Here is a 19,972-nt window from a genome sequence, read left to right as displayed (position 1 = left end):
GGAAAATAAGTTATTTCATAGAATAATTTTGTTGAAAAACAATTGGAGACTATCCTATGTCATTAGGATTTTCCAGCATTGAATAAAAACCAGAGAAAGTCTGTATGACCCTTCTTTGTTATAAATATTGCCACTCTGATCTAGTGTGTGTCACCCCTGCCCATAGCAGGGGAGTTGAAACTAGATGGTTTTTAAGGTCCCTGCCAGCCCAAACCTTTCAATAGTGATGATGATTCTATGTATTTTTCTATTTCAATCATTGTTCACTTGAATTTATTTCTTTATCACTTTTCTGTCTCAAATAGAGTTGTGTTAACACTGGAACTGCTAGAGATTGTCCTAGAATTCTGAGTATTTCTTTGTGTTTGCTTCTGTAAAACTCGTAACTCATGTCTTTGGTTTTAGAGAAATCAGAATTCACTATCAGAGATCCATGTCTACTTCCTTGTAGCTGCAGTCCTTCCCCCATTTTCATCATGCTCTCTGACATTCCTTTCCCAGTATATTTTCAGCTACATTATGTATGTTTTCCACATTTCAGACCTAATCTCCTGTTTAAACAGGGCTCCTGAATCAGGTAGCAATTAAGAGGAATGGAGCAGCATGTATTAAAATATGTCCTATGATGAACTGAACTTCAGTGGATATGTTGTGGAATTAGGTTGGCCTCTAAGACAAAACTGGAACAAATGGGAACATCTCAAATTATTTGATGATGTAGTTTATTCTGGAGCCTGTTTAAACATGCAGTTGCAATCCTCTCCAATCTATTCCCATTCCTGCTTCCCATATATTTTAGGAAGGAACGGACTAGTTTAAAGCATAAATTATTCTGTGATCATCATCTTCTCTGTTTATTTTGTTACCTTTTAAAACTTTGTTTTCATTTTTGTTAGAAAGCAATGTACTTGAATAAAACCTAGCTTTGCAATCCCTATGTAGTGTGGATTTTAGCACTAAGACCTAGTAGGGAGTCTCTTTGTCCTTTTTGACACACAAACCATGAAAGGACTGTAAATCTTCATGTGTGCCTTAGATTCACCCCACCAATTGAGATCTTGGTGTGCAACCTCTGAGGTTTATTTACTTCAGGTTTGCTGAGCTTCTGTGTCCTTGGTGCCTTGTGAGAGGCAAAGGAAGACTGAAGTGGATTTCATGTCAGAAGTATTTCATTTGTGACCTCTCATCCAGCATGATTTTATTGTGAGGGCTGAAAAAAAATGAGAGAAACAGGCACATACATCTGCACTGTTCACGTTTTAGACCACCCTGGAATGCATTTGGGACAAAAATGGGCCCTGAGGCAGGGGAGCAAAGCTGTTCTTGCTGAGCATGGGAGAGCAGATGTCAGTTCTCCATTACTGAGCCCTGTGCCCAGCATCATGTAGCTTGGTGGCTCTGTGAAAAGCAGAACACTCTTCTTACACTAAAGGAGTGGCAACTGTTGATTGTGAATTGTTGATTTCTAAATAGATAGCATATGCAAATACACATGAATTTGTTGCTTTTATATAAGAAGAATATTCTTGCTTTTTAGAAAAAAAAGTAAGGACAATAAAGTTTGGTACTGCACCAAATCATATTTGTGTAGTGTATGATACTTTCTTAGCTCATGAAAGGTGAATAATCATCATTGAATAATTAATTAATTATATTAATACTTTTAAAAAAGAAATTTCATTCTTAAGTAAATTATATGTATAATTTTATAAATATAGATATTTATATTTCCCAGTATTTCAAAAGTTTCCTAGTGTCTTGTGGGGACCTTACCTTTTATTTTTGACCAAATTGAAAGTGCTTTTAATGGATTTTACTGTTATTTGTTTAATATACACACTTGAATACACTTGGTCATACCTGCATATACAGGAAGAAGAGTTCCTCTTGTAAATCAGCTTATCTGAAACTGATTAATGAGCTACAACCAGTGTCACAAGAAATAATTTTGAAGCATATCAACAGTATTTTAACTGGATCCTGGTGAAAGTTAAAAGCAGGTTTCCTAAGCACTTTTTGTAGTTTAGATCAGATACTGTGGCTCTTAACACAGTCAGCTTTGTTTAATGAATCAGCATTTTAAAAGTAGCAAGTGCTGGTGGAGAAATGCCTTTGAGGCTCATAAACTTCATGACATCTTCCTGGTAAACAATGCCAAAGTCTGAACACAGAAATACAAAATTGCTTTTAGTTGTAGGAGCAAAGTTCAAACAATTTTTGGAGCATTTCAGGAAGCAGATTGGACAAGTTTGCATTTGCATGCAGACTGGCTTACTGTTTTTATATCTTCAACAATGTCTATTATTTGCTACTTTTTCATCACCATCAGCATTGTGCTTCTTATTTTATGTATATTAAGCTTAAAAATTATACTTTTAGAGTGGTAGTTCACAGATTTCATTATTCTGTCCTGTAAAATGTCTGCATCATGAGTCAGACAAACAGTTCAAGGTATACTGTCTGTATTAATTCTTGTATTACTGTCAGACATGTGAAAATTTCTATTTTGAGTCACTCCTGTTGCACATTCATTTTTGTTTTTAATGGAATAATTCTAAATTTTTTTTTGTGTAGTTTTAGGAACAGAATACTTGAGTCTCTGATTTCAACCCATTCCACAGCAGTATTGATATAATTAGGAAAAAAAATCCTTTACAACATTTAGCGTTTTGAGGCTAAAGACCAATATGTATTTCTTTGCTTTCTTTTTCAGTATATCCACTGTCTGTAAAACTTGTGTACTTCATAGTATACATAGTCTTTCTTACAGAATTATTTGAAATTGAATTTTATAAAATATCAAGGCAAAACAACTTACTGGATAACACATGGGCTAATATAAGCTTTCTGTGCTAAAACCAGTTTACAAAACACATACATAACTTGTCATTTTGTTAGTTTAGAAAACTAAAAATAAAAGCTGTGTTCTGGCTGTCATCAAATCTGTCTGCAGTGTTTAGTTGATTAATATTATGCTGATACCTTACCTCTTGACATTAACAAAGCTATTCACATTTTTTAAGAGCTGCTTTTGGTACTTTATTGCACAAGTTATGAGCAGAAATATGTGCACTTAAATGATAAGCAGTAACTCCAGCTCAGTGCTACAGGGTAACGAGGTTCAAAGGATATAAAATTTGTTCAGATTCGAATACATTTAAAAACTGGGGACAAAGGGAAAAAAAAAAGTAATAATGCATGCCCTTTTTCCCTGAGAGAAAAAAAGCCAGAAGCTATTCATTATCATGTTCTGGAAATGTCATTTACTTCATTGATGTCAATTGTTTTGCTTTGTCTTTATCTCATTCCTGTTTACATATCAAACAGTGCTAAGTGCAAAGCAGCTTTTCCTCACTAAGCACAATACATTGTCCTCCCATATTCACATTTATTTAAAGAAACAAAAATGTTTGTTGAAATTTCTTTGTCTGTGAGTTTTTAAGTATGGTAGATATTAGTGGAACTTATTTTTGAAAGGTAATCGCTTGCTTTTATATACTCAATACCCTTCCTCCCAGCAGTTCTGAAAGCATTTTTTAAAACGTATGTAGAACTATGTAGTCATTAATTTTCCGTCCGGCCAAACAATCCTAAAATTTATTTACACCTAAATTGCATCTTGGGATTTAGTAAGTAGTCACAGAAATAGCTAAACTCTTACAATAATTTAAAGTATTTCAGAGAAATACTTCACAAATATTTAACATAAGGGCAGTAAACTGACCTAGTTGTAAGAAAACTGGTTTTTAAATTCTTATATTTTGTCTGTAACTAACCCATATCTGAGATATTGTGATTTCTATGTGAAGTTAAAGTAAAAATTTACTGATCTGCTAATGTCGAATTTTTACTGATGACCATTGTGCTTATTTAGGGCTAGTACCCTGAACTGGATGGGAAGGAGGAATGGGGACTGCTGAGGAAAAAGCCATATGCCTTTCACATGATTGTGCAAGTGCATGGTTCATTGGGCAGCACTAATAAGGGGAAGGAAGGGATTTAACTTGTTAATCCATGCTGCTGAATACAATGTCACATTAAATGACACCCACAACATGCATATCGATTGTGTTAGAGCTGGAACCTGATTATGAAATGCTGCTCCATCCTCCTGTGACATTGGCTCTCTGGGGAATTTTCAAGCAACGAAACATCAACTAATGAAGATTTTGTAATAATGCTGTGGTTTAGACTTTATATAACGACAAGTAGAGCTGAAAGATAAGTCTGTGTGGCTCATTGTGAAGTGTATCAGACTCCCCAGATGCTGCTGAGCAAAAATGGTTGTGTTGGGGCAGGTTCATCTAAGCTAAATAGCTAAATGCTGTGTGTTTTCTGTACTATGCCTAGGTCATGCAGTTACAGTTCAAGAATGTTTGTGTATCTTTGGAATCTCCATACCATAGAGTAGAAATAAGTGTAAGATCATGTGGTATTAAGGTCTAATAATTATGTAAGCTATGCTTGGGACAGCTTAAAGTCTAGGATGCCAGTACTACTTATTTCCTCCAGACTTACACACCTCAGTCTGCCTGACCTTCTTTCTCAGTGAACCAGAGCTGAGCAGAGAGTGTTCACCTCCACTTATTGATATGTATTTTGATACTAAGATTCAGCTGAAATCAGTGGGACAAAGCACATGTTTGAAGTTAGGCAGAAGTGTTTTGCTGAATTGAGACAATACACAGTGGTGAAATCATTCATTATTCTATTTCATAGTGCTTGTAAACCTGGCAAGAAGAGAAACCAGCTTATTGTTTTTCCAGTGGCTTAAAATCACTGTATCTGGTGCCATGATGGGCATGGTCTCTGTCTGTTTTTGGAACAACCAATGCAGCATTTTATAGAAGCTGGCACTGCGAGCACACTTGCGTGTGCTTTTTAATGGCACATTTTAGTTAAGGTCAAGCTGTAAGAAAAGCCTTTACAGCATTCAAAGAAAATGAATGTTTCCAGTAGGTATTTCTGAATCCATTCCACCTGACTGATGTGCTCTTCTCTGAACTATGGGCACAGTGTTTCCCAGCAGCTGCCTATAAAGCTGACTGATGGAGAGGCTCATGCACAGCAAGTGACAAGTCACTTCTATATCCTGCTTATCATCATGATGAGAAAGAATTTGGACACCTCTGTGTGAGGGGAGATATATGCAGAAAATCATATCCAGGATGAAGATGATGTTTTCAAAGTGCCTGGTTTCAATCATCTCTTCTAAATTTCTTTAACTGGACAGCACATAATGGTTTTGGAGAACTACTGCATGGCAGGTTTCCATAGGCTTACAGCATGATATATTAAAAAAACAAAGAAACAAACAAAACAAAAAAAAAAAAAAACAAACCAAAAAAACTAAACAAAAAACCAACAAACCACAAACAAACAAAAAAAACCAAACCAAAAAACAAAACAAACAACAACAGAAAAAACCCCCAAAACATGGATTTTTTGTCCTAAAAGTTGGAACAAAAACCTTCTGGGTTGGATAAATAGATATTAAGTATCAGAATCTCAGTTGTAAAATTTTTCTTTTTTTTAATATTTTATATATTTTAAAAATATTTTTAATATTTTAATTGATGAAAGAATATCAAGGCTTTTATTTGTATGTCTTCTTTGTAAAAGAAATAAGAACTTTATAAACAAAATCCAGATTTTCTGATTCACAGCATGATCTGCAGAGGCTTGCACTACCTAATTAAGTATTGATAGAGTCCTGTGTTTAGTGAGTAGTTTATCTTGAGTATTTGTTCTTTGCTCCTTCCATGTAAATTCTTTACCCAATATTTTTAAACTCCTTTTAGCAAAGAAAATATACTGTATTTTGTGTTCAATTGTGCTAGAGTAGGAGTTGATACTATTCTCTTTCTCTCTGGGTTAGTTATAGAGGTATCCTACTAATAGCAGAGAAATGGCATGCAGGCAAGTGGATCAGCAGAAGAAAGCATACCACAGAAGTTTTAATTCCTCACAGGAACCGGTTGGCCAAGTGTCTCAAAAAAGAATAGATTGTGACATTCAGCTCTTCTCATGCATTTATTTTTTTTAAATTTTTTTTCTTTAACCAACTAAAGGAGTATAAACAGAGAAAAATAGTATTTTCCTTTGCTCTTGGTTTAAAAAAGGCCTCCAGAGATCTGGTATACAAAGTTCCAAGCCTTTGTATCAAGACAGGATCTACTGTGCAAACAGGGTGGCCCTTTGAAAATCTATTGCCTCAGCAGCACAAAAAAAAGAAAATAAAACTGATTTGTGAGCCAGAGCAGTTTCATCTGGGTTCACATCCATGTTCCCAGTTCTTATCAGGACTATGATTCTATCATTCCCAGATCTTGAAACTTGTGATTTTCTGCCTCAGGATGGTATTTGGAATAATCAAGTTTCTGTTCTGACTTCCAGCCCTATCTTTTTTTCACTTCATAAGTGAAAAAACATTAGAACTAAAGTCTAAATAAAGTAAGTTTGAGTTCATTTACTGTACACCTTTACCCAGGAGCCCAGCAGAATAAAGATCTTATCCTAAATATCCTATCTATTCCTGAGTGATTATGTGCAAGAAAGGTTTCTTATTCAGCCATCCTGATAGCCTTATTAATAAATAATTTCACATGAAAGGTACAAACTATTTACTGTCTAGATGCAAAATCAAATTGGATTAAAATCAAGCTAAGTTGTATTTTCTTGGAGATGTGGTGGTCATAGAATGTGTCCTGACAATTATTTTAATCCATCTTGCATTGAATATTTTCATCAATTCCAAGAGTTTGGTCCTTTGCCCCCACTATTTAAAAAAAAAAAATCCAGGTATTTTGAAGGTATTAAAAAAATCTTAAAAGAGGTTTTACTTAGTTTATAGCTCATGAATGGTAATTAAAGTGTCTGGAAATTTCATAATGATAAATTTGGCATATCATTTTTTCTTAAAATGTGAGGTAAATTTCTATAAAATGTGAGTTTTCTAAAATTTTAAAAAAGAAAGATGATTTAGAAGCTGGTGTCAAAATATTTGTTTTCAAGATCAGAACAAATTTTCCTCCTCATAAAAAAATAATGCAGTGTTTTTTTAATCTACTAGCTAGATTAGTGGAAAGTGTTGCTCACCTGAGCAGAAGAGCAGAAATATTATCTTCTTTTTTTACTCATCCTTTGGTAGGAGTCTGGTGTTTAAGACTGGTGTGATTTTAGAACATTGTTATCCCTTCAGATATTGAACAATATAAATTTCTGATCAAATTTTACTCATCCTCAGATATCTTATGTCTCTAACACCTGTAGTGAATTTTTGCATTTTAGGGACTGTTTAAAGGTCAAGGTAATGTCTGCAACAATTAAAGACCTATCTTTGCATCTTTGATGTGCCACCACTCTGGGGCCAAAATTACTGATGTTAAATGAGATTTAAAAAAAAAAAAAACAAAAAAAAAACGAAACACCAAATAAACCAAAACAAGAGATCCCAACTTATCTGAGAAATAAATTTAATGTCTTTCATAGGATCACAGAATAATTCATTTTGGTAATAATAATTCAGCAGGTCTCTACTGTACTGCTGCTCCAAGCAGGACCAACTGGCAGATCAGATCAGATTATTCAGAGCTTTGTCAAATCTTGAAAACCTCCAGGTATATTCTTCCAGACTAGGAATTTTTTGTCTTTGTAATATCTTCCTCAGTCTTCTGTAGGTGATACTTAATGAACTGTTTTGCTCCTAAGTCTATTTTCTAATACATTTTTGCTGCTGCTTTCCCCTAGATTTTCACTTATCTGATCCTGATTTTTCTGAAATGGGATGCCCCAAATCACACAGAGTAGTCCAGTTCAAGCTTTAACCATGCTAAGTATTTTATGGCTTCTATGTTGGGCTATACAAATAAGGCTGTTGTATATGATGATTAATATTTTGCATTATCAAGGCATACTTTACTCTCCCTTAGTTTATACTAGATGCTGTTGTGATGCTCCACTGCCTAATCAGCCTTACCCGCCTTGAATTTGTACTTTCAATTACTCTCTTGTCTTATTCTGTAATTGTTTGCTGTTGAATTGTATCTTTTTAATACCCATTTTTGTTTGGCCTAATTCCTGGACAAAATGTGCTTTCATCTGATCTCTATCACTTTTTCTGACCAATAAAGCAGGATACCCTTATTGACCCCCTTGCTTTTCTGTGAGGTTTTGGTTGTTAGGTTTTGGTTGAGTTGTTTTTCTGGTGGTTTTTGGTACTAAAGATATGTCCTCTGTTTCTGATCTAATCAGATTGTTCTGAGTATAAACAATCGGAAAATGAAGCTTTTTGCCTGTAACCTGAGGGGTTTTTTTACTACAGATCTTGACTGTGGTTGGTGAAATCCTTATTACCAGAAGCAGCATTTACTTCACTATTTTCTGTAATAAAGTTTCAAGATGTTTTGTACTGATTTTGTACTGTTTCCTTTATATCAAACCTGGTAGAGCCCAGAAAGCTGTAGAACAAAACTGAGGTGTGTCAGCACTCATCTTCCATCAGGAAAAGAGTCAAGTGGGAAGCAGCTGGGTGCTAGCTTAAAAAAAAAAAACTCCAACCCCCTTTTTTAAATCTTAGGGCTTTATCCTAAAATTTTACAGTGACTTAGAACCACTTAAGGATATAATCCTACCAAGAGTTCTTTTAATTATTCACTAAAAGATGTATTTACTTCAGGAAATCCCTCAGAAAAGCAGTGTCCATCTGGCTAATCCACGGTTCAGTTGAAACTCAAATCTTACAGTCCAGACAAAAGGGAATTTCTGGGAACTGGTTGCAGCTTAGGAATCTCTTTCAGACTGTTTCATGACTGCAATGAAGTAGCTATTTCTGTATCCTACAGAGCAATATGTAATATTGTGCATGGTATAAAATGGCTACTCTTACAGAATACGTGAACATTTCAGGTGTCAGATTCTACAAATGCAAAGTGGTTAGGATCGTGTTTTGGTAACGTTTTACTTTGTTAGTGAAATATCCAAGTTTATGATCAGATTTATTTTTTGTCTTTTCACAGATTTTATATACATGTAGTAGCTCTAAGAATAAACAGAAATTACTTGAATTGTTTATGTTGAATGAGGCAGATCACTTTGCTACTAAATGATTTTGGGTCACAGTTCAAAAGAAAATAAATTAATGTAAATCAGGTATTATTTTGCTGAATTTTTGTCAGTGGCAAACTGATAGTCAAAACTTTTCATTTTAATCTTTGCTTGTCTTAGCTAGTTCTAGCTTTAGTCTCATTATTTGTTCAATCAACTAAGCAGAGGATTAATTACTTGAACAAAGTTTTTAACTGCTGGGATTATGTAGGAAATTTTGAAATATGCTTATGTCACAAAAGTTCAGTATTGTTCAGGTAAGCTGACATACATATTTCTTCTTCATATTTGAGATATGACTACCAAATATGTGAGTTGAATAATTAGGATGATGTGTAACCATTATAATGAGAATAACAAGGTAAACAGATAAGGTAACTATGGAATTATGTCAGTCGATAATGTTTAAGAATTGAATGTCACACTAAATACTTTTTTTTTACTTTTGGTTGTACTAGTCACATCCCTACCTGAAAATGTGATCTATGGTGTCATTCTAATGATGGTTCAAAAATTTTATATTATGATAAACAATATACTAAAAAATTACCACCGTTGACTTTTTCTTCTAAATAGTACTTTTTTCTCTTTTAGAGACTAGACTAGATGAGATTGCTACAGTGCTGCATATTAGAACTGTTAGACAAAAAATCAGAAAGGAAACTAGATTTCTCAAGAAATTGTCTATCTAATATAGCATTGTGCTTTTCTGAAAGGGACTATACTGCAATTCAATTAGTTTATCTTCTTTAGGAAAAGAAGTTTTGCAATTCAGTCAGTTTCTTCTTGTTTAAATGAAAATCACTGACCTTGTCTTTAAAAATTGTTTGTGTGCTGATATACTGCCTGGTAAAAGTACTAGTCTGATGCCAATGTCAGCATGGGGTATCATTTAAACAGTCAGCAGAAAGGTATTAATCACTAGAACTGCATAAACTCTTTGGTTTGTGACTTTTGCAAGAAATATAAATATCGTTTGTCTGAGTAGCTATCTTCAGTTAAGAGGCTCAACTTCATCCAAAATCTGGGAAAATTTTTCTACATCTTCAGTAAACTAATTTGCTTGTGCATTTGCAGAATGAATTTGCACACAGAGATATGCCAGTAAGGCTAGTAAAACTGAACTAAGTAAGAATGAAACTGGTGCTCAGCCTGTGTGTGTGAGATATTATAGAACATCAGCTCTGGATTGTATGGAAGTAGTACCTGTTTTATTAAAATCATCAGCAACAAAGAGCTCAGGAGTCACCAGATCTGGTTTACATTTGAACACAGACTATTTTGTTGGAAACTTATAGGAACATTGCACACACTCAAATAATATCATGGGTTTTCATGGGTATAGCTCACAAAGACAAAAATCTAAGTAAAAATAATAAATTAAATCTCCAAGGTAGGTTCAAAATATAAATTTTAAGCAGTTTAGCTCCTCTTCATCACCAGCAATGCCATTCTGCCCAGGCCACTTGAATGTCAAAAGACAAAAATGCACTATAAATATGAGGGAAGATACACATCCTAGAAAAAAGTTTACATTTCATGGAAAAATTATGTGTCTTCAACCAAGGAATGTTTATTATTATTTGGACTTTTGCACTGTGACACGTCTCTTTCCTCTTTCTTTAATTTTGAGGCGACAATTTAAGATTTGTTCTGAACTCTAGTTCTTAAATAGAAATAAGTTACAATAGTAATATTGACACGAATCATGTCCCAAACCCTTTTAGTCCTCAACATCTTTAAGGCGGAAAGAATAAGCTGCCAGGGAGCTGTTTTAAAAGAAAAATAAGATTCTATCCAAATGTTTCTGTGTTTTTGAGGTAGACCGTACTTAATAATTAGGAAAATATGTTTCCTTGTATGGCTACAATATATTATGTTACACTGTATATTTCTTACATTTTGTGAAGGTTGTATGATACCTATCAGCAGTTCTAAGTGCTCTATACAATTAATCTGTCCTTAATGTGAGTATACTCTATATTATAAATGTGTAACAGTCAAATGTGCAACTCTTCAAAGCAATGTTTCATATTTCATTAGTCCTTAAATCATTTGGAAAAATGAGTGGGCCTCATGAAATGTTATAAAATAATTTAATTGCTTTTAGACTGGGGAAACTAAATTGAAGTGCAGTTTAGAAAATGTCCAACTGCATCCCTTTCCAAGAGCACCAGCACATCTGCTGATTAAGTCTTCAGGATGTGTGTAGCTGGGAAAGTCAGATTCTCTTCCAAGAGGCATGTCCCAGCAGATGCTGCAGTTTGTGGATGGTTTGTGGAGCCGTGGCACCTGGTCAGGCAGGTTCCCAGTTTGCCCCCTGCTGAATCAGCATTGCTGAAGGCAAGAGCTGGCACGCGTGCTCTCAGCTCAGCCCTTCCCTCTCGGGGAGTGGGGGCTCTGCACCACCTTGCTGTGCTGCAGCCTGCTTGCAGAGGGGCTGTAGTGCTCACACAGCTTCCTGCAGCAGCTGAACCCACCAGCACTTCAGCGGTGCTAAAAAGTGCTGCTTAAATGGGGTGCCTTAAAAAGGAGAAGTGTGGAGTATTCTCTTCACAGAACAGGAAAGACTACTCCCTGCTCAGCACAGGGAGAGACAAAGAGTTATTTAGGGACAAAACCATTGAGGAGGAGGCTTTTTTTGCAGAAATGGCCATATGCTTCCAACTCCCACAACATTCGACAATAGAATATTTTGACAGCAGAGTGGCTGCTGCTGTAAATCTCCTAATTATGGGGAAAAAGTGCCACCAGCTCATGATGCATAACATGTTACTGGCATAAGCTCATGCAGCAGTTCAGAAGAGTGGAATTTTTTCTGATGGATTAACCTTTACACCACAAGGTCCTATGCCAGATTCAGTATTAGATGTATTCTAGGCTCCCTTTGAACCTACAGGCAATGTAAAAAACTCCAGGGGAAAAATAAAAGGAAAAAAACCCAACAAAACATAAAGCTAGCTATACTTTGTATCATCTGCTCTAGTTGATTTGACAGCTGTGCTATCATTTGTACCTATCTCAGTCTGACAAAATTAATGTTTTAGTAACCTTGAGGAGCCAGTGCTGAGCTCTGCCAGGGATGCTCACACCTTCTCAATGGTTTGTGAACAACCAGCTTTATCCACTGAGTTGAGAGGCTTGTTCATACTTGAGATAACTGCTGAGTTAGGCTTCCTGTGGGTGCAAAAGGTACTCATGCTCCCAGGCACACATTTTTAACCCCATCATTCTTCTTACCTGCTGTGGTAAATTATACCATTATCACTGCAAGGGGAATCCACACTGATAAATCTGATACAGATTCACACAAAATGCCTTTTATGTTTCATTGTGGGTCCTATTTAAACCTCCTCTGTTGGAAAAGTGCAAATACTAAATAATTCTTCCTACACACATTCATGTAAAAGGGCATCCTTATAAGAACTACCACCCCTACTAGAGTGTTGCCAACCTTCTGTGGTAATAGGAGTTTATTTTGAAACTATGTCTGTATATGAGAACATGATTGTAAACAAGAATTGTAAAAAACTAAACCAGTATTGTTTCCCATATTTAAGTGACAGATTGTAGACTGAACATCAGTAGAGAGCAGAATAATTGTGGGGAATTTTTGTTGTAATTGTGGTGGAGGGTGAGGGCTGAAATGTGTGTAAATTGTTTACCTTTGTTGGTGTAGTGATATTGTTATTTGGAAAAAGGTGTGGAGAGTTTTTTTGTTTAAGTGACATTTGTGAAGATTGCAGATTGTGTGATGAATGTGTATTTTGATGATTATGATAATTTAATGAAAACAATACAAGAAAATTTCTTACATTCTCAGCACTGTGTAATTAGAAGTCAGATCCTGTAAGATGTTCAGATACCTCATTCTTAGTGATTTCAGCTCTATGAAGATATCTGAATACTTTTAAAAATATTGACTTACTTCAAGAGGATCAAAATGAATGGTTGTAAAGACTAGATTGCTGCACTTTTCAATAATCTGTTTTGCTACAGTTTGTGATTAATCTGTTTTGTATTATTACTCTATGTTGCTTACATTTTCTCCTTTCCTGAGTTAGCTGCTGCACTAGTGTCTCTTTCTCTGCTAATCATTATTTTTGGGAAGGTACATAAAATTTCCTTTTGCTTTGCAGTGTGCAAAGCAGTACAGCTTAAGGACTGTACACTTACCACTCTGTGTACTTGGTTACTGCTTCATTTTGAGAGAGGTTGAGTGCACCTATTGCCCATGCAGCTGCTGGGGGAGGGAATGATCATCGTGGTAGTTAAGGGCTGATCTATTCCCTCGTCAGCAAGAGGGGAATTTAGAGCAGTCAGAGCTATCAGAGGTTCTCCTCAAATCTGCCTTTGAAGGGAAATCTCTGGTAGTGCAAGAATCACTGAACTGGCAGTGGTATAAACCCAGTTTGTAATTTCATGTAGGGCTAAAGCTGGGATTGGAGGGAGTCTTAAGCAAAAGTTTAAGAAAGAAATACAGAACATTCTGTTGTTGGTACTGCTCCTTCCAAAGGCTGAGAAAAATCTGCAATAAACCTCTGGCTAGAAATGTAAAGCTGGACTTTAACTTCAAAAGTTTGATCATGTACCGCCTTGTAAATACCAGATATGCTGTTTTTCCTCTGTGCAGGTATCTAAGCCAGACTGCATTAGAAGAGATGTTAGCAGCCAACCCTCAAAACAGGGAGAAATTAACCATACTAAAGCAAGCTCTAGGTGCTCTGGGATTCAATAGCCTGGTAAGTTACATGAGCGTATGTTATTTTTGGCTAAAATAATCATATTAGTTGAAATCAGGCCATAAGTAACTCACAGATAACCTTTTGTGGCTAGAAGAAGCTTCTTTCTGTCCTTTCCCCCCCCCCCCCCCCCCCCCGTTAGTTAAGACATTGAAACAAATACAGCACTAGTTCACTCCAGGGAAATTACTGTAATCACTTTTAATTAGACACAGAACCAACAATGTAAATCTTTTTCGTTTTTAAAGATTCACAAAACAGCTTCAAGGTACAATACTCTGAACAATTAAATTACATAGATAAAAAGAAGCAATCAAATCCCATATGACACCTCATAAAAGCCAGGGAAATTTTTTCCTCTTCCTTATTATCTCCCATCCTTATTAATTTCATGAAACACACATATGCTAACAGCACCTGAAAAGAAGTAAATACCTATTTAGGAAAGAAAATTAGAGCCAGGTAACTTGAAAGAGCTGACTTAATTCCCCAAAAGCAACAAGAAGATAGGCCTGCAGTTTGTCTTTAATTCTATGAAACTAAAGACGATAATTTGGAAAATTAATCAAGAAGAGGTTTTAGAGGAGAGAGGTGTGACGGAAATCAGAAGAAATAGAGGGATGAATATAAGAAATCATGTAAACTGTGCATCCCTTCAGGAAACTGCAGTGCTTAACAAACTCCCTATATTTCTTACAAATGTGGATGCTACCTAGCACACTGTAGCTGGAGCACTTCTGCAACAGAAGTGCATAAGCAACAGTAGTTTTAGAAGGAGGCAAGAACTTACTCCTGTACCATATCATTAGAAAAAAGGGGACCAAAAGTTAATGTAACTCTAAGTTAAAACTTCATCAAAAATGACAGACAGGCAGCAGTTGTAAGAAAAAAGGATCAAGGGCTATCAGCAAAAATTTTGTCAATCTGCTGAAGCTGTTCTTTAGGTGGGAAATTTAGACTTCTGTGGTGGTATTGGTACACCATGGAGCTGTTTGGCATTCCTTAGTTAAGGGAGTAAAAAGTGTCACCTTTCAGTGTAAGGAAGAGTGGGGTTTATTTTCATGAATGTTCATGAGGCCATGTACAAAATTGAACACACATGGCTATATTTGACGATATTATTCCTTACTTTTAGTGGGTCTGTACTAGTGGATTTCAATAACAAAAGGTACAGACACTTCTGGATTAAGCCCAGTGTTCAGTTTGTTGGATCTCTCTTGCTCTTTCATGAATGTTTCTGTTCTGTTGAGGAATGGGTTCTGTGGAAAGCCAGGGCACAGGGAATATTTCCCTGTCTGCTCTGAGGGGTTCTGACCCCCAGAGAAACACTGACTTTGACCCTCATTCATGGAGAAAGCTTCCAAAACTTCAAGATAGACTGGAGTCCACAAAAGTGTGAAATAGATTATAGAGAGTAGCGTAGTATGTCACTTGGGTGAGAAATTTAGGTTTTGGGATTTTTACTCTGTTGCAGATGGGAACAAGAGGGAGGATATAGGGTGTTGTCCTGAGCTCCTTCTTCTTGCTTCTTCTTCCTTCCTCTTCATGGTTTGGGTGATGTTCTGAAATTGGGCAGAAAAGTCCATATTGTGGGCTTCAAGGGATCAGTTATTGGGTTAAAAGGGAAAATAACCTAGGTGTCAGTTCTTAACTGGATAGTTTAGTCTTAAAAGACCTTGTAACAAGACATTATTAGCCGTTTTTTGCTGTGCTCTTCCAGCACAGAGTCTGGTATAGAGGACACGTAAAACTTTAGATAAGATAACAATAAACAAGAAGCTGAAGACCTAAAGAGTCCTGTGCTTCTCCTTTTCCTGACACCAAATGACTCCAGGAGGGTTTCCCTTGACAGGGGAACCCCCAGGGAGGGGCCCAGTGTGTGGCCCAGAAATCCATAAGGTTCAGCCCATAAGTAAATAAATGAATGCTAAATGAATCATGATTTATAAGCCTGCAGTAGCTGTCTGAGAATGCTTCATACACAGTATTCTTTTGAGTCCTATAATTTATTTCACTCAGAATTCTGGAAAAGAAGTTACCTCTCAGAGAAGTGTCAACATCTTAAAACCTGGTCTGTATTCAGGCAGTATTAGAATAATAATAAGGTGACAAGAAATCTGTGAAACTCTCAAGTACTGCAGGCTGATCTCCTGCGTTGAATGTTGGAGGGCAATATGTAGATAAAACACATTCCTAAAATTTCTACCTATTACTTCTGAGGTACAGGGAGAGGTCTGTATGTATCATTCTTTGACTACCTCGCCACATTTATTGATAGAGTAGATAATCTTTTTGAAGAACTACATAAAAATTCCTTAGCAGTCATTAATGCTATATTCCAAAGAATGTTAGTGTTTATTAAAACCAACTACTGTTTTAAAGGTGGGGAAGCATGCATCTTATACAATGATAAAGTGTTTGAGAATCTGGAATGTGAAATATACCTGAGACCTCACCAAAATCACCACAAGCAGAAGCTGTCCCAGCCCACTGTCATTCAGTGTTGCACAGGAATCCCCAAGCCAGTTCTGTAAGAGTTAACCTACAAGCAATGAGTGTGCACTGCTGGTGTGCCACTTCATCTTGCCTGAGATACATCCCAAGAAGCAGAGTATAGCACCCTAGTTTGAATGCTATATTAGCATAACTTCTTCTATTTTAAGAGTTATCTTGTTCAGACTTTCTCTGTATATATTGGATATTTTGAGTCTTCAGCTTTGGTACCATGTAATACTAAAATACACTGTTGCACTGTTGACACCTCTCTCATACAGTAAGAGATTGACATTCTTGTCCTAAAGTGTAGTTTAGAAAGCAAACTTGCTTGAACAGCACTGGAAGTGCTATAATATATCCCAGAAAGACTTAAAGCTTTTCTAATGTCCTTTCATGACTGGCATATTTATCAGGGAAATAACATGAAGAAATGAAGAAGAAAACTTGAAAAAAAAGAGGATGTACTAGCTAAGTATTTCATCAGTAGTACATGTATAATCTTATAGTCTGCAAATTCTGATAAGTGATATTTCTCACTGTCACTTCAGCAGTTTCAGCAGAATCAGGCTCTAAATATTATTTTTGAAAAATATTTCAAGAATTATCAATTAATTTTGCTATGCATAATTCCAGGTAATGTTATAGTAGATATGAGGTTTCTTGTTTTACCATTTTAAGAAGTGCCATTATTATATAACTGACCTTAAAGAAAAACATCCAAAACCACAATGCTTTCCCTGTTTTAGGATATAAGCTTTATATTCCACAGATCATATTTTTCCTTGAATTTAAAAATATTTTAAATATAATTAACCAACCAAAACAACTGAAGACAGTTAGTTTTCTTCTTGCTATGATAAAAATGAGGTCAGAAAAAATCTACCCCTAAAGATAACTGCTTCACAATCTGAGACATCACAGAAGAGTGTGCAATCTCAGAGGGAAAGTGTGAGGGTAAGGAAAGTTGCTTTTGTTGCTTTTGGACCTTAATTACAGCTTTTAATACCAGGAACCTATAGAGCTGGACACTTTGTGAATTCAGTTGACTGAGGCAAAAAAAACATTGCTATTCCCAGATACAGAAATTGTCTCAATGAAAATTCTCTATGGACAAAATATGTTTTATTTCTTGCAGAAACAGTGCATCCATTAAAGATATTTCAATATTTTTGTCACATTGGGAAAAACTTTCTTAAACCACTGGTTAATGTGACATTAAAACAAGGAAATAAAAAGTTATTTTGTTGGTTCATGTCCTAGTTAGGTGCCAGTTTGATTTCAAATTTCCTCTTAATAATTCAAATGTGAAGGATTTTCAACTTATCAAACGCTGATGATCCAAACTAACAGAATTTATACTTTTATAAAGCATTGCCTTTCACTGGTGTGTCCAACAGATCTTTTCTTTATCTTTAATTCTGAAAAAAAAATATGCAGGAGGTGGAGAACCTGTTTGTGATTCTGTCAGCAATTCTGCATCTTGGCGACATTCGCTTCACGGCCCTGACGGATGCTGAGACAGCGTTCGTGTCAGACCTGCAGCTCCTGGAGCAAGGTCAGTGGGACACGACCCCGGAGCGTCGCCCGCTGCTCCCGCTGCAGGGAAATTGCGCTGTTCCACCGACAGATGGAAACACAATTCCAGGGAGACAAAAAGAAATGGCTTCTGAAAATTCATAACTTACTGTGGGAAGACAGTATCCAATTGACTTGGGTGTTTTATAAATTACAGATTTTTATGGGATGAAATAAAATGCCGATATTGCAAATTAGCTAATTAAATGTCATATTTAATGCAATCGTTTGCCAAAAGAAATTGTACAGCGCACTTTGTGCAGTCTTGTTTTGAAATGCTTTTGCGCTGCTTGTCAACAGCTGAACAATTTGCTTTGAATTGAATTCCTTACATTCAAAATCAATGTCTGAAAAGGGACTCTTGTTTCTGTGCTTTGAAGTTTGCCCTCTTGGTCACTAACAAATCTCCTTCAAGTGGCTTATGGATACAGAATGTCAATGAGTAGCATACCTTCACTCTAATACCACAGAAAGTCTGCCAAACCTCGGGGAAGGTCCTGAGTAGTCTTTGAAGGGGAAAGTAAGTTGTAATGTAATATAGAGATACATTAATACTTCACAAAATAGTGATTATAGTAATCCTATTTTATGTGTCCGTTGATTTTGATTACTCCTGTGACAGCACCCTTTTCTTTAATGTTTGAATTCTTTCACCGTTCAAAAAGAAATCTGCAGAAGCAAACTTGTAAAAAAATGAAATATGCAGTATGCCATAAATCAGTCTTTCTTTACATTTTCTTTTCCTTTCAGTGGCAGGGATGCTGCAGGTTTCACCAGATGAGCTTGCTTCAGCCTTAACAACTGATGTTCAATATTTTAAAGGTAATCTTCTCCAAGCTTACATTCTCATAGATCAGGCCTGGTGGCATTTTGAGCCTCCTGATTTAAAATATAAAAGCTGTCAATTTTTTTGTTTCTTATTTCTTGTATGGTCCTGTAAATATTCCCTCTGAGAAATATGTAGGCTTATCTGCCATGCAGTAAATCAGACTGGGCCACTAAATTAGAAATGCCTTTGTAATATGGAGCAAAGCAGTTTCACACTGTGATGCTGATGGGCTCCTAACTAGATTAATGTTGCAAAAGTGTGTCAAGATAACAGATTAGATATTAATAGAGAATATTAGTAAGAACTGTAATCAACAAGAGGGTCTTAGGGAAAAATCTGAAAAAAAGTATTTTCAGTAAAATATTAGTTCTGTGTAGTACTCATACACATTTCTTTTGAACAAAGTATAAAGACATGTATTTCCAAACTTAAAATCTTTTGAGTGTTGACAGTCTTCTCATCTTGCACTGGAGGCTTCAGAAAAAAGCTAACACCATGTAAATGTTTGGCAAAGGAGAAGCAACTGTAGCTAAATTTACTGTAACTAAAATTACTTAAGGCAAAGTTTACAGCACACTTTCATCTCCATTTTCTGCTCTTTCTCTTAGGAGACACGATTGTTCGGAGGCACACTACAGAGATTGCAGAATTTTACCGGGATCTCTTGGCAAAATCTCTCTATTGTCGTTTATTTAGCTTTTTAGTCAACACAATCAACTGCTACCTTCAAAATCAAGATGAGAGTGTCAGGTAGGAGAGTCATTGGAAACTATTAGGTGTTCTATTGTCTGTTCAAACTCAGAACCCTAAAAGAAACATGATTCCTTTAAATGGTGGAATTTAATGCACCCTGATAAAGTTTTAAAGAACTTTATAATAGCATGACAGTGATGCTTGAATCTTTAAAGCATTGGCTATTCCTTCTAACTGCTTCTACTGTAACATATTTGTTTATTTGTTTGCTTATGTAGGGGGCCATGGTACTTCATGTGGTGATCTAGATTGGTGGTTACAATTAATGGCCATTTAGGACTTGACAATACAGAATAAGCTAAGTCTTTTAACATGAAAAATGTTGCTTGGTGCTTTTTTAATGCAGAACATACTTGTTCTTTCTTCCCAAGTCAAGTGACCTTAGCGCAGGGTATTAAAACCAGAATATTTTTCAAAGGTCTTCAAATGAATGTTTAAACTTAACTGATTGAAATGTTCTAAGAATGTTCCC

At 35.8% G+C, this 19,972-nt stretch overlaps 1 protein-coding gene across 4 annotated transcripts in view; it reads left to right on the top strand.

Annotated features, from left to right (window-relative positions):
* MYO16 (myosin XVI) overlaps positions 1 to 19,972 on the top strand; it is a 361,146-nt gene that overhangs the window by 219,574 nt on the left and 121,600 nt on the right. For all 4 annotated transcript variants that reach the window (XM_054271508.1, XM_054271509.1, XM_054271511.1 and 1 more), the window contains exons 17-20: positions 13,739 to 13,847; positions 17,781 to 17,898; positions 18,669 to 18,740; positions 19,356 to 19,497. In XM_054271508.1, coding sequence (XP_054127483.1) covers positions 13,739 to 13,847; positions 17,781 to 17,898; positions 18,669 to 18,740; positions 19,356 to 19,497 — 441 coding nt within the window. The remainder of the gene's footprint in view (positions 1 to 13,738; positions 13,848 to 17,780; positions 17,899 to 18,668; positions 18,741 to 19,355; positions 19,498 to 19,972) is intronic.

The sequence above is a fragment of the Melozone crissalis genome, unplaced genomic scaffold (genome assembly GCF_028551555.1).
Source record: "Melozone crissalis strain CALT ecotype California unplaced genomic scaffold, PUWL_Pcris_2 ptg000013l_1, whole genome shotgun sequence".
Taxonomy (NCBI): Eukaryota; Metazoa; Chordata; class Aves; order Passeriformes; family Passerellidae; genus Melozone; species Melozone crissalis.
Note: the sequence above shows the minus strand (reverse complement) of the source record. Positions and strands in the feature narration are given on the sequence as shown.